At 55.1% G+C, this 22,989-nt stretch overlaps 1 protein-coding gene across 7 annotated transcripts in view; it reads right to left on the minus strand.

Moving 5' to 3' along the window:
- Positions 1-255: 255 nt before the first annotated feature.
- The window catches only part of ARHGAP27 (Rho GTPase activating protein 27), a 40,246-nt gene continuing 17,512 nt past the window's right edge, over positions 256-22,989 (minus strand). The window contains exons 3-18 of one of the 7 annotated variants that reach the window (XM_009190878.4): positions 12,264-12,662; positions 11,574-11,756; positions 11,252-11,332; positions 11,096-11,179; positions 10,921-10,986; positions 10,680-10,747; positions 10,270-10,360; positions 9,343-9,447; positions 4,307-4,405; positions 3,268-3,379; positions 3,019-3,141; positions 2,837-2,935; positions 2,557-2,634; positions 2,333-2,467; positions 2,093-2,198; positions 256-1,989 (exon numbers count right to left, since the gene is read on the minus strand). In XM_009190878.4, coding sequence (XP_009189142.1) covers positions 1,812-1,989; positions 2,093-2,198; positions 2,333-2,467; positions 2,557-2,634; positions 2,837-2,935; positions 3,019-3,141; positions 3,268-3,379; positions 4,307-4,405; positions 9,343-9,447; positions 10,270-10,360; positions 10,680-10,747; positions 10,921-10,986; positions 11,096-11,179; positions 11,252-11,332; positions 11,574-11,756; positions 12,264-12,662 — 2,007 coding nt within the window. In that variant the 3' untranslated portion in view covers positions 256-1,811. Of the gene's footprint in view, positions 1,990-2,092; positions 2,199-2,315; positions 2,468-2,556; positions 2,635-2,836; positions 2,936-3,018; positions 3,142-3,267; positions 3,380-4,306; positions 4,406-9,342; positions 9,448-10,269; positions 10,361-10,679; positions 10,748-10,920; positions 10,987-11,095; positions 11,333-11,573; positions 11,757-12,263; positions 12,663-16,778; positions 17,847-22,989 lie in introns of those variants that run through there. The other 6 variants (XM_021928343.2, XM_021928341.2, XM_009190876.4 and 3 more) reach the window with 6 other exon arrangements.

Genomic DNA, 22,989 nt, shown 5'->3' on the forward strand with positions numbered 1-22,989 from the left:
TAAGTCACCAGTGGGGTAGCCAAGTGGCAGCTGGCTGCAGGGGTTATGGACAGTTTGCACACACAGACTACAATGTCCACGTATGTGCCCGTGAGCCTCTGCTTGGGGGAGGGCTCTGTGGGTGGGAAGATGAGAGGGAAGGCTGAGCCCAGGGCCTGGCCTTCTCCTACCACCACATTTGGGCATGGAACTTGGAAAAGTCAAAGACGTTTAAATTAGAACCTGGCCTTCCAGGTCATTATCAAGACACATTTGTCAAAGTAGGAGAATAGAACATATTTTATTTAACAGTTGTTAGCTTGATTGATAACTTTTAAATATTTAGACATATGGTGTGACGCCCCCGTGTGTACTCTCGCCCTGGCCCTGCTGGCAGTGAGGTGGGCTTGGGTCAGCCTCACCTGTCAGACCACAAGCTCCACCAGGGCCCATGCAGTGCCCGTGCCCAGAGCACAGCACCTGGCACAGAAGAGCAGACAATAAATACCGGCTGTGAGAAACAAATGGGATAATCCAAGCCAAATGCTTGGCATGGTGCTAATGTCCAATAAATATGAGCTGTCATTGTCTGTTGAATAAATGAACAGGTGGGTGGGAGGGGCTGGGGGCCAAGAGCCACAAGCTGAGGTGGCTTGTGTCTGAGGAGGGAAGGGACCCGCTGTTCCCTGGGATTCATGTTTCCTTTCTTGAGGTTGTGTCCTCCTTCCCCACACCCTGCAGGCCTGCCCAGCTCTTCATGGCAAAGCGGGCCCCAGATGGGCATACTTGTGTGTCAGAGTGCCAAAAGGGGCTGCAAGCTCCTGCTAGGGCTATGTCCCCCTCCTCTAGGACAGAACAGCTGGGGCAGGTTCCCTCTTTGCCTTCAGGGGCCTCCCCAGGTCCAGACAGAACACATCCAGTTTAGTTCCTTTCCTTTCGCATAGGCCCAAAGGTTGGAGGGTGGTAGCTGAAAGGACTGATTTCCCCCCTACCCAGGCTGTGCTCTGGTGTGGGAGGAGCCTTTTCTGGGGAGTGAGGTCACTCACTGGACCTTGAGCAAGTCACATTGCCGCTGCAGGCCTCAGCATCCTTGTCTGTAAAATGGGATTGTGTGTGGAACTGGTGCATGCCCAGTGGCAGATGTGAGGTGCGCACTTGGTGAATAGGAAGAAGCCTGGCACAGAATATCAGTGGGTCGGGGACAGCAGAGGCCCGGGACCCCCAACAGGAAAGCAGATGAAACTGGCGCACAGCCAGCCGTGCGAGAGGCTCAGGCAGGAGGTCATCCCTGAGGCCTGAGGAGGACAGCTTCAGCCGCCCACACTGAGTCAGTCCTGTTTCCACAGTACGGAAGTGGTTACAGCTGCTTCATGACTGGACAGTGCCGGCACAGGGTCCACAGGGTCTCTGTGAAGGCCTCCACGAGGTGAGGGCCAGAAGCAGCCAGGAAGCCCCCCATGAAACTCCTCCCCCCAGCATCCACTATTCCAGAAATTCCAACTGTCACCCCCACATACACTATCGCGTACGCACAGTAGGAGCGATGGAATAGAGAAAAAACCTAATTAACTCCCAAATAGGACGTGACGGGTGGGGGGGGAGGGGGGAGGGGAGAGGGGTGGCGGGGGTGATAGGGAGTTGGGGGAAGGAATCACATTTTGCAAACTGCCCACTAGGGGTCACCGTACCCTCAGAACCGAGGGTGCAGAAGTCACACCTGCCTGCGGCTGTGCGCTGGCGGAAGGTCCCAGAGAGAAGGCCGGGCTGCGTGGCCTCCGCCGCCCAGCTTGTGTGGCAGGCCCTCGGCCGCCGCCCCAGTCGCAGGCCCGCAGTCAGTGCGGCGGGAAGATGTCCGCGCACTGCTGCAGGATGAGCTCCACCACCTGGTTCTGGAACACCATGGTCATGGGCATGCTGGTCTCTTCCACCTCTGGCCGCAGCAGCGTGGGTCCGAACACAATTGCCACGCTCTGCACCGACATGCGGTTCTGCTCGCCGTGCTCGATCACCCTGCGGCAGGGGTGGGTGGGATCAGGGCTCCGAACTGCAGGGAGGCGCGGGGGGCTCCAGCCGGGACCTGCCTCCCCCTTCCCGCGCGGCACTCCCGGCTCACCGGCAGAGGTGCTGGAAGAGCATCCGCAGAGTGTCATGGTTGGGGGCCGGCAGCGAGCGCACCAGGTCGCGCACACAGCGGCTGCGCTGGGCCTGGTCCTGCAACTCTGGGTGAAGGAAGGTTTAGAGGGAGGGAGTCGGAACTGGAGGTAGGGGGTGTCGGCTGGGTGAGGGGAGCCTGCTAAAGGGGTGGCCCGCCACGCCCCTTACCCCATCCGCCCCACCTGCCCCAGGTGCTCACTGATGGCCGCAATGAACTGGCGGAAGTGCGAGAAGGGGAAGAGGGGCTCGGGCAGCTCCCGAAAGAAGAGCTTCAGGGCGCCGGTGATAACGTGAACGTCCTCCCAGCGCCCGTCGTCCAGGTCAAGGCGCTCATCTGTGCCAGAGGAAGGGAGGAGGATGGACGGGAGGTCAGTACCCCTCGCGCCTTCAGGCTCTGGGGCAGGGGGTGGGGACGGGACTCACCATGGTCCACCTTATAGCGCAGCTTCTGGATGGTGGCCAGGTTTCCACTGATGCGGTACAGCCCGTCGATGTCCAGCCCTGGGGCAGAGGGAGGCGCTGATCCCGGGTTCGGGGGTGGGGGTAGGGTGGGGCTACGGGTCCCTGCTATGATTCCCAGTCGAGGCCTCCCGTACTTTCCCCCTGGACCCTGCTTCCATCCAGGGGTCTTCAGCCTGCGGTCCTGGCAGGAGACCTGCGGGCACCCCAATGCCTGCCTCCCTCACCCCCACAGCACACGTACCGCGGGCCTCGACGGCGCGGATGCACTGCTGCACAAAGCGTGGCACCCGGCTCCTCTCGCGCTCACACAGCGCGGCCAGCGCGCAGCCGAACACCTGGTCTAGGGGAGAGGCTCGTCAGTTCCCGTCCAGCCTGCGCCCCGTCGTGGTCCCCGGGTCCCTGCCCCCCGCAGGCCTCGGGTACCTTTGATGTAGCCCTTCTCCCGCAGCGACTGCAGTGTGGGCCGCCTCTGGAGGAACTTGCGGAGCTTGTACCGGACCTTGCTCAAGTCGCTCTCCAGGACCCCGGGGCCCAGGGCGGGCGCGGCTGCCGTGGGGGAAGGCAGAACTGAGTCAGGAAGCAGTGCCGGGTCAGGCCAGGCAGGCCCCAGCAATCATCATTCCCCAGGAGAGGTCTCCTGGGAGCCCCCAGCCCATCCTGCCTTGCGCACACCTGCATTTGGCCGTGCGTCCTCCTCTTTCTCCTGCCAGCTTCCCAGGCGCTCACTCGCCCCGAAGTCCACTCTGCTGCTCTCGCTCTCCTCCTCTGAGGGCAGCTCTGCGGACTGGATTCCCATAGCCTCAGAAAGGTGGGGCCTTGAGCCAGCTTCGGGTCCTTCCAGGATGGGGCAAGGGACCCGAAATGCACTCCCAACAGGCATGGCCTGGAGACCCTCAGCGAAGAGTCCTCTCTTCCCTTAACCAGGTTAACTCTCCTTACCTCCACCAGTGAGCCTGAGAACATTCACCTCCCTTAGCTGCACGGAGCCCTTAAGGTGCAGAGACAGTCATCCTGTTCTCCCACACCCCTTCCTATCCTGGCAACCCCTACCCACCTGGAGCCTTCTTCCTCTGTTTTCCTCAGTTTCTCTAACTAGGTCAGCATTCTTCAAAACGTGGCTCCCAGTTCTGAGCCTGCATCTCCAGCTGTGGCCGGAGCACTGCCAACAACTGTACCAATATCACCTCTCTGGCTCTGGATTCCCACCTCTATTAATACAGCCAAAAGCTGCACTCAATGTTGGCTCATAGGGAATTTAGGGTCAAAAAGCCCCAGGTCATTTCCAGGTCAGTAGTTGTCAGAGAGCCCCTGTCCTAGCTCTACTTATGCAATTGGTATTTTGAGCCTTAAAAAAAATGGTCGACTATTCAAATCAATCCTTTAAAATTTTATCTGCTAGTTTCAGCCTGCCGTTGGTTGGCTTGCAGAGTATTTACTTGGCCTTCTGCTTCCCGTGAAGTGGGAAATTCCTTTAGAATGTGCCCCTACCGTCACCTGGAGAGTCTTCCTGCAGCGCCAACCCCAGGGCTGGATTCACAGACTTACAGAAGGCAGTTTCTTCAGCAGCCTACCCTGCCATCCCAGCCATTAGTGGGGGACTGCATTTACATTTCCCACTGATACCTTAGAGCTCCCTAAGCCTAAGCAGAAGGCCCCACTCATAATGGCCACCACCTCCCCACCACCCCTAGAGGCTCTGGGCTCTGCTTACCAGCTCCTGGATGCCCTGAGCAATGGCCTTATGCCAGGTGCTGATGATAGCCTCCGAGTCATGCTGAATCAGGTACTCCGAGCCATCTCGGCTCCGCAGCTGGAGGGACACAAGTCACTGGGTCATCTCTGGTACCCTGGGTCTGCCCTGGGGGTAGGCACTCAGAGCTTAATGGAGCAAGGGCCTCACCCCAGGCCAAGTGTTGGATCTTCTGCCTCGCTTAAAGCAGTGGGTGACAGCGTCTCTGTGTTACAGATGAGCAAACTGAGGCTCAGCAAGTTTTAGCTGCTTCCTCATGGGCACACAGCTAGTGAGTGATGAGCACAGAGCTGCATGGCTCAATTGTCTGGTACACTTTCCCTCCCCCATCTTGCCTTCCTGCAAACCACAGAACATGGCAGGCCTCATGCAGAGCACTGGCCTGCAAACTAGGTGAAAGAAAATTCCTATGTGAGGCCAGGCATGGTGGCTCACACCTGTAATCCCAGCACTTTGGGAGGCCGAGGCAGGCTGATCACCTGAGGTCCGGAGTTCAAAACCAGCCTGGCCAACATGGTGAAACCCCGTCTTTACTAAAAATACAAAAATTAGCCGGGTATGGTGGTGCGCGCCTGTAATTCCAGCTACTTGGGAGGCTGAGGCAGAAGAATTGCTTGAACCTGGGAGGTGGAGGTTGCAGTGAGCTGAGATCACGCCACTGCACTTCAGCCCAGGTGACAGAGCAAGACTCCATCGCAAAAAAAAAAAAAAACCCAGAAACTTCCTATATTGAGACCCCTGTCTACTAGAAGCAACAGTGAAAATAGGGAGCGAGGATTTGAAGGCAGATCATGGCTGATCCCAGAGAAAGCAAGGTCTCTCCTTGCCCCTCCCCATACACACACTGAGGACTCAGAAACGTTGTCCCACCTTCTGCAGCCAGGAGTTCCCACCACCTCCCACACTCCAGCCTGGGCAGCACATCTTCTGTTAGCCCACTTCACCATGAAGAATAAATTAAACAAAACACCAGATGGAAACTTGCCACCGCAGGACTGATGCTCAAAGCCCTCTCTGAGTTGGATGGCAGCTTAGATGGATCCCTCATCAGCCTCTGGCTCTGAGGACCCAGTGTTCCAGGTTAATGTGAATGTTTAGCTGCAACAGCTCACACCAACCCTGCCCTTTCGGTTCAGTGAGAGTCAGAGACAACAGAAACTGTCTCAGACCCCAGGACACAACTTCTAGAATCAGAGTGGACTGTCTTTGGCTGTCCTTTAAAACTTATACTTGAAGACTATTTAAACTGCTTTTTAAAATGAAAAGAGGCTGGGCACGGTGGCTCATGCCTGTAATCCCAGTACTTTGGGAGGCTGAGGCGGGCAGATCATGAGGTCAGGAGATTGAGACCATCCTGGCTAACACGGTGAAACCCTGCCTCTACCAAAAATACAAAAAATTAGCTGGGCCTGGTGGCATGCACTTGTAGTCCCAGCTACTCAGGAGGCTGAGGCAGGAGAATCGCTTGAACCCAGGAGGCAGAGGTTGCAGTGAGCCGAGATTGTGCCACTGCACTCCAGCTAGGGCGACAGAGCAAGACTCTGTCTCAAAAAAAAAAAAAAAAAAAAAAAAAAAGAAAGAAAAGAAAAGAAAATGGCATATTGCATCCCCTAGCCCTCCCCTGCAAAGGATAGAGAACCTTCAAGAGGCAGATAACACAGCCTCACTCTAATCAAAGCAGACAAAAGAGCCCTGCTCAAGATTATCCCAGAGAATCGCTTGACAACACTTCTAAAACAACAGCCATGATTTTTGGCAGCTCTCTCAAAACATAATCAGTTCACATTTGCAAGTTTCACACAGAAGGCAAAGCTGTATCATTACATAGCAATGTATTTCACAAAATATTCGCCCCCAGCCATGCCCATAATCCTAGTGCTTTGGAAGGGCAAGGTGGGAGGAGTCCCTGAGACCAGGAGTTCAAGCCTGGGCGATATAGTGAGACCCTATGCCTAGAAAAAAATTTAAAAATTAGCCAGGCATGCTGGTGTGCACCTGTACTTCCAGCTGCTCAAGAGGCTGAAGCGGCAGCATCACTTGAGCCCAGGAGTTAGAAGCTGCAGTGAGCTACGATCAGGCCACTGCACTCCAGCCTGGGCAACACAGTAAGACCCTATCTCTAAGAACAAACAAATTAACAAAATATTTATCCTGCTGACTGCACAAGCAAATGCTAGCAGCTTTCGGGGGACTGTTGCTGAAGTTTTCTCTGACTTTAGGGTGACTAGGAAGACCTGCTGTGAAAATTTCCTGGGTCCAACAAAGCCATCCATCCTGAATGATATAAAATTTGGGGCTATCTCTTGAGGAAAACTTGGAGCTGCCTACAGGCCACCCTGCATGGAGGGAGGATGGCCAGCAGTCAACCAGGAGGCAGGGGCTCGTGATTTCCACTCAGGCCTGCCCACCTTCCCACTGGCCTGAGCAGCACCTGCCTTCCAGTCCTTGCCAGCAAAGACAACTCAGAAAGCCCTATTCTGAAACTTTCATCAAAAACCCATCAGTGATGACCTTCATCGAGAACTGTTTGAAGGATATCCCTATCCCTCAAGTAAGGGGAGAAACATGCCTAGCAAAGGTGATGTCTCAGACCGGGCATGGTGGCTCATGCCTGTAATCCCAACACTTTGGGAAGCCGAGGCGGGTAGATCACCTGAGGCCAGTAGTTTGAGACCATCCTGGCCAACATGGTGAAACCCCGTCTTTACTAAATACAAAACAATTAGTTGGGTGTGGTGGCAGGTGCCTGTAGTCCCAGCTACTCAGGAGGCTGAGGCAGGAGAATCACCTGAACCCAAGAGGCAGAGGTTGCAGTGAGCCAAGACTGCGCCACTGCACTCCAGCCTGGGCAACAGAGTGACACTCTGTCTCAAATAATAATAATAATAATAACAACAACAACAACAACAATAATAATAATGGCGATGTCACTCCTCAATTTAACACCATGGCAGATATTGTTAGTTGATCACAGAACTCTACCCTGCCAAGCCCAGAGAAGGCTTCAGAATTCTTCTCAAGAAGGTTCCAGGCGGCTGGGTGCGGTGGCTCATGCCTGTAATCCCAGCACTTTGGGAAGCTGAGGCGGGTGGATCACGAGGTCAGGAGATCAAGACCATCCTGGCTAACACGGTGAAACCCCAACTCTACTAAAAATACAAAAAATTAGCTGGGCATGGTGGCCAGCGCCTGTAGTCCCAGCTACTTGGGAGGCTGAGGCAGGAGAATGGCATGAGCTCGAGAGGCGGAGCTTGCAGTGAGCCGAGATGGTGCCATTGCACTCCAGCCTGGGTGACAGAGCAAGACCCCGTCTCAAAAAAAAAAAAAAAAAAAAAAAAAAAGGAGGGCTCCAGGCTGGGCACCGTGGCTCACACCTGTAATCCCAACGCTTTGGGAGGCTGAGGCTGGAGGATCACTTGAGGCCATAAGTTTGAGACCTGCCTGGGCAACATAGTGAGACCCCATCTCTATAAAGACTAAAATTAGCCAGATGTGATGGAATGGGCCTGTAGTCCTAGTTACTTGGAAGCCTTAGGTGGGAGGATCACTTGAGCCCATGGGCTTGTGGCTTTAGTGAGCTATGACTATGCCACTGCACTTCAGGCTGGGCAACAGAGCAAGACCTTGTCTCTAAAAACAAAAACAAAAAATAAAAACAAAAACAAAACCTCACAAGACTCCAGACCTACTCATCAGAGTAGCTCATGAGATGAAACCAGTTTTCCAACTTTGCTTTGTAGATATCCTGGCTCTAGAACTGAATGGAGCTTGGTGAATAATCAGGAAACGATGCACTCAGGTTCCTTGCAGAATTGCTTTTTCTGAGCTCAGACATGAGGTCACGCTCTTGGCCTTATCATAATGATGCTACCTGAAGCAGCCCCAGATCCTGAATTAAACCTCCCTGGAGCTGTTTTGCGGGGTACCTGCCGCGTGCTTCTAGATCCCATGTTCGTGGAGCTACACACAAGAAATTTAAGAGTGAAGGCTTAGAAAAAGCTTTGATTCCCTCAACATCTGGGTGGGTTTTATTATTTTTTCAACAACAAAGAGACATGCACCTGACAGCCCTTCTCTTTTCACCTCCCCTAGCAGCAAAGTCAGAGCTAAATTTTCTTCAGTAACCACCACCTTAGTACATCATCTCCCCCTAATTCCTCTCCATCTTGAGTCCCATCTCTTACTTGTTTTTTGTGGTCCTGGCTTTTCAGTGAATTTGCCAGTTCACCACACGTGTTTCTGTTGTGAACTGCCTCAAACCTTCTAGGGACTGAGGTCAGGGTAAGAGTAGTTTAAAAACAAGACAACATGTGGACAGTGAAGGGTGTGGCATTGGGAGTACCCTTCCTGCGTCTTCTCTCTCTTCCTCAGGGGGTAGCATGGTAGTCTTCTCCACTGCCCTGGTTTACTCACTGGGGATGCAGTCCAGTCAGAAATGGGGCTCTGGCTCAGGGGCAGGGAAGGGGACCTGGGGAGAAAGAGGTTTCCCAACCAGGCCTGTCACAGTAAGCAGCCAAGGACACGGAGCCTCCTGTCTCTCTCAGGCTGGGATGAGGGCTGCCATTCTAGGCATGAGAATTTCCTCTCTCAGAGGCCCTACTCCTCACCACCCTCCAGGGCAAGGATTATTATTAACTCAACTCCTGGAGAGGGAACTGCAGAATCTGTGATGTTAGAAACACAGGACAGGTCCCCCGGGGTTGGGGGGCAGCATTGGCCTTGAGCCCCGAGAATGGTAGCCCCAATTCCTCCCAGGTCCTCCTTCTTGGAGCTTGCCTACAGTAAGGGTCCCAGAGCACTGCCAACAACTGCACCAATATCTCCTCTCTGGCTCTGGATTCCCACTTCTATTAATACAGCCAAAAGCTGCACACAGTGTTGGCTCATAGGGAATTAAGGATCAAAAACCCCCAGGTCATTTCCAGGTCAACAGTTGTCAGAGGGCTGACAGGCGTCACTAAGCCCCTTCCCTCCTTCTCCCCACCCCGGCTACTTACCTCCAGCACATTCTTCCTACTGGATTTGTCTTTGGGGGCCCAGGAGAGAGTGGCCCCCCTCAGCTCCACTGTGTACTCGGGGGTGGAAAACTTGGAAGGCTGCCTCTGTGGGAGAGGGAGGAAGGTCACAGGGAGCCCTCAGATGTGTCTGCTGTGGCACTCTGACCCTAGGAATAGGATGGGGTCTACGGCATGGCCAGGAAACGACTCTGGGGAAAAGAGCCCCAAGGGTTCCTGAACCCAGACCCTGATGCTTCTTAACCACAGAGCCTGCTGGCTGGCCTGTCCACTGCTGTCCACCCGTCCAGTGGAGGACAGGAAAGGAGTGCAATCTGCATCCCTGCAAGCAGGTATGCCCGCCCCCAGCCTCCCTGCCCTCCAGGCTGGAGCTGGCCACCCTCAAGACTGTTCCCCATCTCCAGCGGGCTAAAACTACTTGTCTTGGAGTGAAGCTGCCAGCATCACCCCCTTCCTGCCAAGGCCCAGCTCCTCTGACACTCATGGACCAGTCTCTCAGACCTCGTCATCTCCAAGCCAGATTAGATAGAGCAGATGGGGGCTGGGCACAGTGGCTCATGTCTGTAATCCCAGCACTTTGGGATGCCGAGGTGGGCGGATCACCTGAAGTCAAGTCCAAGACCAGATTGGCCAACATAGTGAAACCTCATCTCTACTAAAAACACAAAAATTAGCCAGGCCTGGTGGCACATGCCTGTAGTCCTAGCTACTCAAGAGGCTAAGGCAGGAGAACTCAGGAGGAAGAAGTTGCAGTGAGTCGAGATTACACCACTGCACTCCAGCCTTGGCAACATAGCGAGACTCTGTCTCAAAAATAAATAAATAAATAAATAAATAAATAAGTAAATAAATGTAAATAAATAAATAAAAGCAGATGGGGTGGTCCCTGCCCTGAGGGCCTGGCCTTACCAGGCCGCCTGCAGCTGAGGTCTTTGAGTCCTTGAAGAATGTCAGGACGCCACCCTCCAGCACAGTCCAGGAGGCACTCCAGTGCTTCTTTCTAGGTGGGGGTGGGGAAGTAGGCGTGGCAGGACTTAGATTTGGTCCTGGGTTGAGGGCCCCTCCTACCTCAGGAACAAGTCAGAGCTTAGGAACACAGGCTAGGGTACCCCACTATGAGGGCTGAAATCCTGACTCTAACACCTAGCAGCCAAGGGACCTTGAGCAAGTCACTTTATCTCGCAGTGTCTCAGTGTCCACAGAGGACCACTCACAAAGTTGTTGTGAGCATTAATAAGAGCCTGGCGTATAGGAAGTGCTCAGTGAACATCATCACCAAGGCCCACCCCGCCCCGGCCTGGGTGTAGATGGGCTCTCACCGGAGCCGCTTTCCCTTTTCCGCCGTCTTGGTGCGATGGAGCACCCCTGCCTTGTCCAACGTCTTGGTCTAAGAGAGAAAAGAGAGAGAAGGTACAAGAGTGGGTAGTTAAGGGGTGAGCTATGGGGAGTAGAGGCTGGTCACCTGCTGAGCTGCCACTCTCTATGGTCTGGGCCCATGGCCTCACTGAACCCTCCTCGCCAGCCCCACCACCTGGCTGGGGGTAGGGGGGTGATGCCTACCCTCACAGCAGCTGTGGCAGGAGAGACTTCCTCCCAGCTCCCAACCTCATCCAGCTCTGCAGGGACCTATGGAGAAGACAGATATGTCCTGCCCAGTCCCTTCTCCCAGGACCTCCAGAAGCCCCCCAGTGCTACTGTGGTGGTCCTGCCAGGACCTCAATGGCTCCTCCCCTACCTTCTCCTCTGGAGGGCTGGCCTGGGCTGGGGTGTCATCATCCTGGCTGGATTTATGGATGCTTCGAGGGGCAGGGACAGGGACCTGGGGAGAAAGACACAGTCGTATGTGATCTCTTCCTCTCTCCCCAGCACCCCCCTTTCCCCAGGTTGTTACCTGGGGCAGCTCCCATCGAACGGAGGAGTCCTCTGGATTGTAGAAGTATGGCTTCCCGTGGGGGTCCTCCAGCCTCACCCACTGTGGGGAGAGGAAGGGTCAGGGCCTCCCGCCCTGCTCATGAGAAGGGAGGAAAAGGTCCCTTCCAACCAGGTTCCAAGACAGCACCAGGGAGTCTGGAGGGGCAGGTGCAGGTGATGCGTTTGACGGATTTAGGCTTTGTGTAGGAGCTACAGTTTAGAGCACTCAGGCGACCTATTAGTGAGGAAGGTTGTGGGGAGGACTCCGAGGCTGGCCGGGTCCATCTGCCCGCTTCGCCTACCTGCTCCTGGGTGAAGTGGTTGGTGTAGAGCGTCTGCTTGTCCTGGCTGATATGACAAGACCAGCCGGGGGGTGTGGTCAAGGGAGAGGTGGGGCCGGGCTCACCAAAGGAGCCCACGGGAGAATAGTCCTCCTCGGGGTAACTGGTCAGTGACTCGGGGTAGTCCGTCTCCGGGGTGGGGGGCTGTGGGGAACAGAAGGTAGAGTCAGAGGCTCTGATTGCCAGCACTGCCCGCTAGCCCTGCAGTTTTGGACCAGGCCCACCCCCTTGCCGTCTGGTCCCTGGGGCTGTGGGAGCAGGAGGTAGAGTCAGAGATACTCAGAGGTAGCTCCGCCCACTCCAGCCCCGCCCCTCACCCTCTGGTCCCTGGGGCTGTGGGAGCAGAAGGCGTCAGAGGCACTCAGAGGTAGCCCCGCCCACTCCAGCTCTGCCCCAACCCTGTGCTCCCTGGGTCTATAAAACAGGAGGCGGGATCAGAAGTGCTTAGAGGTAGCCCCGCCCACTCCAGCCACGCCCTTCACCCTGGGGTCCCTGGGTCTGTGGGAGCAGGAGGAGGAGTCAAAGGCTCTCAGAGGTAGCCCTGCCCACCCATCACCACCCCTCACCCGTGTGTCCCTGGGCCTCTGGGAGCATGAGGCAGGATCAGAGGAGCTCAGAGGTAGACCCGCCCACTCTGGCCCTGCCCCTCACCCGCGGGTCCCCGGGGCTGCCAGGGCTCAGGCCCGGCTGCATCTCGAACTCCTCCTCGGGCTCGTTCTCGGCCTCGTCCTCCCAGGCCGTCTCGCCTGTCAGCGGGTTGTAGAAGAACACTCTGCGGCTCTCCTCATCCCAGTACTGGCCCCACTCGGTCTCGAGGCTCACGTGGCTGTCCACCGAGGCAGGGGAGGTGGCTGGGCTGGCGGCAGCCTCAAAGGGCGACTCCCAGGTGGTAACTCCCGTGTCTGGATTGTAGTAGTAGGGGCGCCCGGTGCCCGCGTCCGTGTGCGTCTCCCACACTGGGCTGGGGAGGGGGACCGCAGCGGCGCTCGGCGAAGTGGCCCGGGGCTGCCTCTCTATGTTCGCGTACACGGGCTCCGGGGGGTCGTCCACCTGTGGGAGGAAAAAGGAGGAATTTTGTGTTTTCAGAAGCCTTCCAAAATGCTAACAGAGGTCCCCTCTGGGCAGTGCGATTATAGGGGTTTGTTTTTGTTTTATTTTCTTTAAACTTTTCTGCAGCCTCAAAATTGTGTACAACGAAGCTTTTTAAAAATCACAGAGGTTCTTCTGTTGACTGTGACAACATCACTAATATGTAAACTCCCTGAAAGGGGAAGCGCCTGTTTGAAGTGGCCTCTCCCTGAGCTTTAGCCCCCTGGGCGACCTTTGAAAAGTCACACTACCTCTCTGCCTCAGTTTCCTGGGTGTAACATGTCTGCTCTGCCCATTCCGGAAATTGCAGTGAAGAGTGAATGAGGAAATGCTCTTGAAAGTGCTTTGTAAAGTATTCAGTGCCCCAGATGGGTGGGTCAATTACATTAACTATATTTATCAATAATAATAAAACATTGATAACCCAGTTCTCACAACTGTGTACTCACAGAGGCAAGTCAGAGGTTGGGCAGGAACTGAGAAGTGGCCTGGGGCATGCCCCTGTTTGTGGTGCCCATTCAGGGCCCTGCTGCATTCTTTTTTTGTTTTTTTGAGATGGGGTCTTGCTCGGTCGCCCAGGCTGGAGTGTGGTCGTGCAATCTCGGCTCACTATAACAGCCGCCTCCCGGGTTCAAGCTGTATTCTTAAAGCCCCATTAAGAGTTCCCACCCCACCTCCCTCCCAGCCCAGAAAGCTCTGGGACTGGACTCAGTACCGTGTCTGGATTTGGGGACTGAACTTTTCAAGGTGAAGTTTGCAGGTGTCAGAACCAATTCCAGACAAGAGAGGGAGAGAGGACAGCCAGATGGGCTGGAGAATGGAGGGGCAAAGAGAGGTGAATCATTTTCCCACACCCCAAAGGAGAGTGAGGGCAGCTGGGGGTTCAATCACATAGAACATAAACCTAGCCATGCTTAAGCCTCCCAGAACAGAGGCTCTCTTGATTCACACCTCAGAGCTCCCTGCTGGCTGCAGGGCAAAGTCTAAGCCCTTAACCAGGCACAAGAGACAGTCCCCTCACCGGCCTGTGCTTCCACTATTATTTCCTGCCACTCCTTGCCCCTTGCCTTGAACTTTACGCTCCAGTAGCGCCAGTTGCTAGAGGTCCCCACCTTCCCTGCTGTGTTTCCTCCAGGCCTAGGCTCATCTGTAGCCTGCCCAGGCCCATCTCCACCCCTTTTTATGCCTAGCTGACTCCAATTCCTTCGTCAGGACTCAGCTCAGGTGCCAGGTTCCAGCCTTTTCCCGAGATTCCCCCCATCCCCGTGCCCCTACATTCAGCCCAGCACCCTCAGCCCCAAAGAGGGACAGACGACTACATTCTCGAACCCCAGGCAGCAGCATGGCATTACTACTATTTTCTTTTCTTTTTTCTTTTTTTTGAGACAAAGTCTCTCTCTGTCATCCAGACTGGAGTAGAGTGGTGTGATCTCGGCTCACTACAACCTCCACTTCCCAGGTTCAAGTGATTCTCATGCCTCAGCCTCCTGAGTAGCTGGGATTACAGGCGTGCGCCGCCACACCTGGCTAATTTTTGTATTTTTAGTAGAGATGGGGTTTTGCCCTGTTGGCCAGGCTGGTCTTGAACTCCTGACCTCAGGTGATCCACCCACCTCGGCCTCCCAAAGTGCTGGGATTACAGGCATGAGCCACCGCACCGGCCGATTACTATTTTCTAAGCATACGCAAAACTTCAGGGGAAAGCGGATTTCTACATTTCAATTTTTGTTTTCAGAAACTTTCCAAAATGCTAACAGAGGTCCCCTCTGAGCACTGTGATTACAGGGGTTTATTTTTGTTTTGTTTTCTTTGAACTTTCCTGCAGCCTCAAAATTTTGTACTACAAAACTTTCAAAAATCACAGAAGTTCCTCTGCTGACTGTGACACCGTCACTAAGCTGTAAACTCCTCGAAAGAGGAAGCACCTGTTCAAGGTGGCCTCTCCCTGAGCCTTAGGCAGATGCCAAAAAAAAAAAAAATTCATTTTTCACCAAACTGATGCTAAAAAAGCAAAGCAAGCCAAAACAACAAAAAGAATAAGGAAAAGAAGAACATTCGTTCACCCAACAAAGATTTGCCTGCTCTGCGCCAGGCACTGTTCGAGGCATGGGGAATGCAGCAGTGAAAAAGGGACACAAATCCCTCCCCGGCAGAGCTGGCACTCAAGTGCACCTGTGTGTAAATGGCGGGGTGATGAGTAAATGGACAGCATGACAGTGCTGATCACTGCTAAGCAAGAAAAGAAAACACCGTCAAAGAAGAGGATGTTACAGTTTTAGACAGGGTGCTGGTCCCCAGGTGCCCAGGGGTCAGGGAGAGCTGGGGATCCCAGCCCATCAGTTCTTCGCTCCTCTCCCCTTCCTCTAGGCTCCTGTGTGGCTGAGAGGGGACCCGCCAGCCCACTTCTCCTTTCTCTGCCCCCACCACAGCCCTGATGTGGCATCCTGTAGTCCCACCACAACAGGACTCTCACTGGCCCCCAACAGAAAAGGCATCCTCCCATCTCCATGCCTTTGCTCCAGCCGTTCCCTCAGCCTGGAATTCCCTTCTCTGGTTCTCTGCCTTCCTAAATCCTGCTCTCTCACGGTGCTCAGCTGATAAGCCTCTCCAGGGAGAGGCCAAACCTGCTGGCACTCTGCTCACTGCTCTGGTGGGGTCCAATGGTATTCTGCCTTGGTGGGCAGCCAGTTGTCCAGCCATCTGCCCACCTCCTCTGCCCCAAAAGGCAGGATTTTCTTGAGAGCAAGACTAAAGATAATGTAGCTGATTTCATTTGCCACCCAGCAGCTGGGCCAATGCCCTGAAGCACCCAGCAGGTCTGCCACAAACACTTACTGCTTGAGTACACAAGTCTAACCCATGCCAAGTTTCAGCAGCAAACACGCCTGACATGGCAGGAGAGCCTGGAATGAGCTGAATTTTCTGAGGAGGAAGGTTGGAGCCACAGAAACCAGGAGATTCCTGGGGAGGGCAGGATGGAAGCAGCGGGGAGAGGAAGGCAGAGGAACCAGACACACCTGCCATCCTCCCAGCTGAACTCACTGGGGCAGGGGTTGAAAAGCCCCACCAGGGGTAGATGAGCCGATAAGGAGCAGGCTCTTTGGAGCAGGAGTTTCTACTTGGCAGGCTGTGGGCCGTGGCTCTGAGTCCCCAAGGAGTCCCAGGCCAGTGAGGCTGATGGGGTCTTCACACAAAGGAACATCCCCAGCAGGTAGAGAAGAGATTTGGGAGGTAGAAGTTTAGGTCCCCAGCATGACAGGGCTGTCACAAGGAAGAGAAGACGTGGTATCACGCTGCAGGGGCAGAGCAGCATTCCTCTAAAGGAAGTGTTCTGAGGACTGGGGCTGCCAGAGACACAGGCTGCTTCTGGAGGTAGTGGGGGACTCTCGCTGGAGGTGACTGAGCAGAGTCTACTCCCCGTTAGGGAAGCCACAGCCCTGTGGTGGGCGTTGAACTGCAGCGTCCTTCAGGCCCCTTCGAACTCTAGAACTCTCTGCAGACCCCGCGCAGTGCTGAGCTAGAGATGCCTCCCCTCCTGGCAGAGCCTCAGCTGGGTTCTGACCAGCTCCTGGGGCCAGGTGCAGTCACGCCCTCCACATCCTCTGGCCTTCAAGGAGTTACAGCAGCGCCTGCTACCCCTACCCTCCTCCTTGCTCCTGTGCGTGGAGGCCCAGCAAGACCCAGATGCAGCTCATAAGCAGGGGCCTGACCACAGAGCCGAAGGCTCTTGGGCCGCATCCTAGAGACAAGAAGTGGCCTTCCCACTCCAGGCCAGAGGAGGAGCCAAGAGGGACCTGGCTGTCAAGCTCCAGGCTGCCCAGCCCCCGGCACTTCCTTACAGTGGTTCACCCCTTGTCTCCAGTTCCCTCCCCTGTCCACAAGCAGGTGGCAGCTCTGCCACTCTTGCCCCAAGCTGACCACCTCTTGGATGGGCAGGGCCTCTAAGAAGGAAAGAGAAAAGGAAGTATGAGCCCCAACTTCCAAGAGGCTCCCTGCTCCGAGCCCCAGCTCGCCCAGCTCCTAACAGGGCTTGGGGTAGAGGCCCATGGGGCACCCCTTGACCCCAGCGTCCCCTACCTGTGCCCGCAAGGCTTGACTCTGCCTCCTAGTCACTTTGGCGATCATGTCCACCATCCTGGCCCCTCCAAGCTGCAGGGACAGAGTCCTGGGAAGGTTTTGGGGGTGGAGCCCAGGCGGCACTACCCCAGTGCTGGCACAGGGCAACAGGGAAACAAGAAGTTGCCTCGAGATGGCGGGAGGCTGAGACTCCAGCCCATTTCCTGTCAGGGCTGCGGAAGTGCTGCCTGTGTTGGGGCGGGTCGGGTGGAGGGGCCTCAGGTTGGGGGTATTTTTATGCTTCTAGAAACACCGCTGGTTGCCCCACTCAGTGCTCTAATGACCAGTGAGCCGCATCCCAGGCCCAGACATAGCCATGGTGTGGGCTGCACAGGGGAAGATCACAGCCAGACCCAGGCACAGCACAAACTGCACAGAGAGAATCACGGCTGAGCCTGTGGGGGAGGGGCGCACTGCACAGACAGGGCGGGCAGAGCGGGTGCTGAGTGCTGGGGGCCTGGGCTGGCCTGGAGTGGCTCCTGGGGCGGAAACAGGACAATGAGTGGTTGTCCACTCCCTCTAGGCCCAGGGAGGGTGTGATGGGAAAGAGGAAACTTGTGGGGGGAGGGGAAGGGTTCCCAAAGAGGAAGGGGTCTGGGCAGATGTGATATCACAGGGAGCTGGCGTCTGGACTGTGCCAGCCCCGAGGAGGACAGGAAGGATTCTGACCACACCACTATCTGCCCGCCTGACCACCTGGGTCTGTCTCCTCCAGACTCGATCACCAAGATGCATGTGCCCTCCCCTGCCTGCATGCCCACATGGGCCCACTCCCACTTGCGTGTCCACATACATGTGCAAGTATGCCCGTGCCTGTCCCCTCTTCTCTAAGGATCCAGAGAAGAGGGCCAGGCACCAGCTTCTCCCAGGAGGAAGGCTAGATCTTCTCCCTGGCCTCTCTTCCCTTCACCCCCCTCGTGGGGGGTGTTAGACCCCAGCCGCATGGCCTGAGTGAGAAGTCGCAGCCTCTCCTCTGAGCCCATAGGCCCATCTTGTCTTCCCTCCTCCCTCAGAAGTGCTTCCTCTCCAGGCTTAAGGGTCAGACAGCACTAAGCCCACCAGCCCACCCCTGCTGAAGGCCACCTCCCTTCCAGGTCAGACTCTGACCCCCGCCCTCCCACTCCAGGCCCATTCTTCCTCCTCCGGTCCCCAACCTGGCTCTGTTTTTCTCTCCTGCCGTGTCCCTCAGCCCCTCCTCTCCTGTACCCATTGTGGGCTGGGGACAAGGACCCCAAGCAGAGCCAGGCACAGTGCGAATGTGGGGCATGAGACACTTGGAGAGATCACACTAGGAGCAAGACTAGGCCCCATGCCCTGCTCTGCCCGCAAAAGCTCTTGTACCAGTGTCCCATTCCCTGTGCCTGACTCAGAAGCCCAGACCCCAGGGGTAGACTAATCCCCTCCTCCCTAGCAGGGTGGAGGACAGCAGGAATCACAGAAGGTTGGAGGCCTCATGCTTATCACACACCGGACTCACCTCTCTGTCCCCACCCTGAGGCCAGGGATGCGGACTCACACACACATACACACACACACCACACACACGTGTGCGTGCATATGACAGGTCACCAAGGGATATGCAACCAGGTCCCAGAGACAGGAAGAGCCTCTGTAAATTCCAGAGCGGCCAGAAACTCTGAGGCACCAGGGAGGAGCTGGGTGGGGAGGGGAAAGAAGAGGACAGGTGTGGAACTCAGGCCCTCAGCACTGCCCTGCAGGTAGAATGGGGGGCAGGGACTCCCTGTGCCCGGGGCCAGGAGTGTCAGTGTCAGGGCTGGGACTACAGAACGGGCAGCCAGCAACTCACCTGGCATCTCACCTGCTTCTCTTCCCCAGTAGGAAGCTGGGCCCCCATGATGGGGGTCTCCCAGGGAGCTCCAGCCCCAAACTATAGGGACTGAACAAACTCACACAGTTCCTGCCTGCTCTTAGCCACAGAAGTTGGCTCTCAGGCCCTGTCTGGGCTTCCCTTCCCCCAGCGAGAGGAGGTGATGACCACAGTGGCTCCCCAGTGGGGTCTGCCTCCCTCCACCACACCCTCATGCCTCTGAGAGGCACAAGGGGGAGGATCAGGGGAGGTTCTAGAACAAACCAGGTGCACAACACCCCTCCTCTCCCCGCTCTGACCTCACTCTTCCCTCCCAAACCCTCATAGGAAGTGCTGGGGCAGGAGCAGGTGCACTAGGAAGACCCAGTCCTCTGGGGCTAGAGGCAAAATGAACGCCTCCAAACCAGGACTTGGTCCAGGAACTGACTCAGGGGCTGGTGAGGGGACACGGTGTCCTTTGTTGACTCAGTGAATGTGCTCTGTGCCACCCAGGCCAGGTGGAGGGGGAGCCGGAAAGAATGGTGATCTTTGCCTCAAGGAGCTCAGCTATGTCCACATGACAGGTCCCTCCCCCGGACACATGTTCTCCAGGACAGAAACTGGGTCTCCCCTTAACCATCCCGTCCTGACCCAGAGCTACATGTCCAGGGGCAGGATCAGGGGAGCTGGGGGTGACCCCACAGAGTCCTGGGCCTCAGGCCTCAGTAGGCTTTGGGGAGCCGTGCCTAGCCCAGCCCTCTGAGATTCTGATGGAAGTGGTTTGGACTGGGACCTGGGGAAAGTGTTTAATTTGAAGCCTCCTTGGGTGATTTGACTGTGCCTCCCAGGTGAGGCACCACGGCTCAGTATAATCTTTTTTTTTTTTCCTTTTTTTCAATATGGAGTCTTACTCTGTTACCGCGGCTGGAGTGCAGTGGCTCGATCTCAGCTCACTGCAATCTCTGCCTCCCAGGCTCAAGTGATTCTCCTGCCTCAGCTTCCTGAGTAGCTGGGATTACAGGTGCCTGTCACCATGCCCAGCTACTTTTTGTACTTTTAGTAGAGACGGGGTTTCATCATGTTGGTCAGGCTGGTCTCAAACTCCTGACCTCAAGTGATCCGCCGCCTTGGTCTCCCAAAGTGCTGGGATTACAGACATGAGCAGCCCAGCTGGCTTAATGTAATCTTATTGCATGGATGTAGGGGGAGATTCCAAACCTAACAGTTTCAGGTGAGACCCTTTTCTTGGGCTTGGGGCAGAAGCTTCCATTGATTCAAACAGAAAAAGAGTGGAGCTGGAGTCCAGAGACTTGGGCTCTTGTCTAGAACTCTACTTCAGCTGCCCGCCGAGCAGCCGCTTGAATTTCTGGGCCTCAGTTTCTTCATGTGTAGAACAGAGCTGTCAACCCTACCCCGTCACAGGGCTGGTTCTGTGAAAGAGCCGCGCGGGCCCTGGGTTTCCACACCCATGGGGATTGGGGGAAAGCAGGCCTGCACTTCTGCTTTTCTGGCTTCGGGTTTCAGTTGGGTGCCCTCAGCTGTGGACTCTGTCCCCAGTCTCTGGGTGACCTCATGGGGCTGCCTGCCTGGCCTGCTTCTCCAAGGCAGGGTGGGAGCTGGGGTGGGGCCTCCTCAGGGCTCACACTGCCTGTGCTCTAAGTAAGGCTGGCAGAGACCCAGCAGGGCCGCTGGGGCCAGGAGGGATCAGAAATGGTCCATGAGGGGCCAGGCGTGGTGGCTCAGGCCTGTAATCCCAGCACTTTGGAAGGCTGAGGCAGGAGGATCACTTGAGGTGAGAAGTTTCAGACCAGCCTGGCCAACATAGTGAAACCCCGTCTCTACTAAAAATACAAAAATTAGCTGGGCGTGGTGGCATGCGCCTGTAATTCCAGCTACTCAGAGGCTGAGGCAGGAGAATTACTTGAACCTGGGAGGCAGAGGCAGAGGTTGCAGTGAACCAAGATCACACCACTGCACTCCAGCCTGGGTGACAGAGCGAGACTCCGTCTCAAAAAAAAATAATAAAATAAATGGTCCATGAGGGAACCTCCCAGCCAGCGAAGCCTGTAGGGATGAGCCAGGCTAGGGAGGTAGGAAAATGAGACCAAAGAGTGGTCACCTTCTGCCCACCCCCTCAAACGTATCTGTGTTTGTACCCCCCATTCCTTCCCCCTCCCCCAGTGGAAGGCACAGGGCCCTGCCATCCAAGCCAACCTCCCCAGCCCAGGCCTGAAGGACTCCATAGCCTCCCACTTGCTCGGAAGTGGCCTCACCTCAAATCTCCAACCCTTCCCTTCTGACTACCTTTGTCCCTTTCTCATTTCAACAAACTCAAGGCCTCACTCTTTTTTTTTTTTTTTTTTTTAGACAGCGTCTTCCTCTGTTGCCCAGGCTGGAGGGCAGTGGTACGATCACAGTTCACTGCAGCTTTGACTTCTTGGACTCAAGCAATCCTTCTGCTTCAGCCTCCCAAGTAGCTGGCAGTACCGGCCCACACCACCATGCCCAGCTTTTTTTTTTAGAGACGGTCTCACTATGTTGCCTAGGCTGGTCTTGATCTCAAGAAATCCTCCCACCTCAGCCTCCCAAAGTGCTGGGATTACAGGCATGAGCCACTGCATCCAGTTGGTCTCTCCATCTTAAAAAGAAAATGTTGGCCGGGCACAGCGGCTCACTCCTGTAATCCCAGCACTTTGGGAGGCTGAGGCAGGTGGATCGCTTGAGGTCAGGAGTTCAAGACCAGCCTGGCCAACGTGGTGAAACCCCATCTCTACTAAAAATACACACACACTCACACACACAAAATAGCCAGGTGTGGTGGCGGGCGCCTGTAGTCCCAGCTGCTTCGGAGGCTGAAGCAGGAAAACCACTTGAACCCCAGAGGTTGCAGTGAGTAGAGATCACACCGTTGCTCTCCAGCCTGGGTGACAGAGAGAGAGTTCATCTCAAAAAAAAAAAAGTTTGTTCCCTGGACCCAGCTCTGCATCCCCTTTTAACAACTAATTCCTTTTTCCTTCCTCCTTTTTGAGGCAACTTCTCTGTCCCCTCACTTAGCCAGCCAGCCCACTGCTGGCCTTCCACCACTTCCTTGATGACAGACCTGGTCCTTCTCTGGCCTGACTTCTCTTCAGTGTTTGCTCTTTAAAATCTTCTCCTTCTTGGGCTTCCTCAGGCCAGGCCTCCTGGTTTTCCTTCTTTTTCTCTGCTACTGCTCAGCAATTGGGCCCCAAGCTCCACCTCCTCTGCCATGGCCTCATGCTTGGTGTCTCACCTGGCTTCTCACTCCACTGCCTTGGGAGAGCCCAGCCCCACCGGCTGTAGAGGAACAACTCGCAGCAAAGTCTCCAGGCTCACATATCCCACTGCCATCTGGATGTCCTTTGTACATGTCAAAAGCTGTGTGCCCCAAATCAAATTTGTCCTCTCCCTCCTCCTTCCCCCATCTCAGCATCTGAGTGACATCTACCTCTGTCACTCAAGGTAGAATCATCCTTGCCTCCTGCTGGCTTTGCCTCATCTGACGCTGAGCCCCATTGATCCGACCAGCCTAAGCCTTGCAGACCTGCCTACCAGTTCTCAGGTAACACCAGGGTTAGAGGAAGACAGAAACACTGCTGCAAGGAAGCAGACACCTTGCAGGCAGGGCAATGAGTCAGTGTCCAGGCAGAAGGAAAGGGCGGGGCTCTTCAAGGGAGATTGAAGAGACAGCCAGATGCAAGGCATGGCCTTGGACGGGATCCTGAACCAAACCAACCAGCTGTGAGAGAAATGTTTTAGGATAAGGCAGAAATCTGATGATGGCTTAGGTCATAGATGACACTAAGGAATTATTGTTAATTTTGTCAGATATATTAATGATAGGGTGTTTATGGAGAAAGACATCACTTTTCAGAGATGCATGCTGAAGTTTTCAAGGGTGAAATATATCTAGAATTTATAATTCATCAGCAATAAATAAATAAAAATAAACATGGCAAATATTGTTTTTTCTCTTTTCTCTCTTTTTTTTTCTTCTAGTACAGCAGCCAGCAAGATGCTGGCTCCTTGCTATTGTTAAATCTAGGCAATAGGTAACTGTATTCTTTTTTTTATTTTTTATTTTTTGAGACAGAGTCTAGCTTTGTCGCCCAGGCTAGAGTGCAGTGGCGCAATCTCGGCTCACTGCAACCTCTGCCTCCCAGGTTGAAGCAATTCTCTGCCTCTGCCTCCTGAGTAGCCGGGACTACAGGCACCCACCACTATGCCCAGCTAATTTTTTGTATTTTTAGTAGAGACAGGGTTTCACAGTCTTGGGCAGGCTGGTCTCAAACTCCCGACCTTGTGATCCGCCTGCCTCGGCCTCCCAAAGTGCTGGGATTACAGGCG

This window comes from Papio anubis, chromosome 17, assembly GCF_008728515.1.
Source record: "Papio anubis isolate 15944 chromosome 17, Panubis1.0, whole genome shotgun sequence".
Classification (NCBI taxonomy): domain Eukaryota; kingdom Metazoa; phylum Chordata; class Mammalia; order Primates; family Cercopithecidae; genus Papio; species Papio anubis.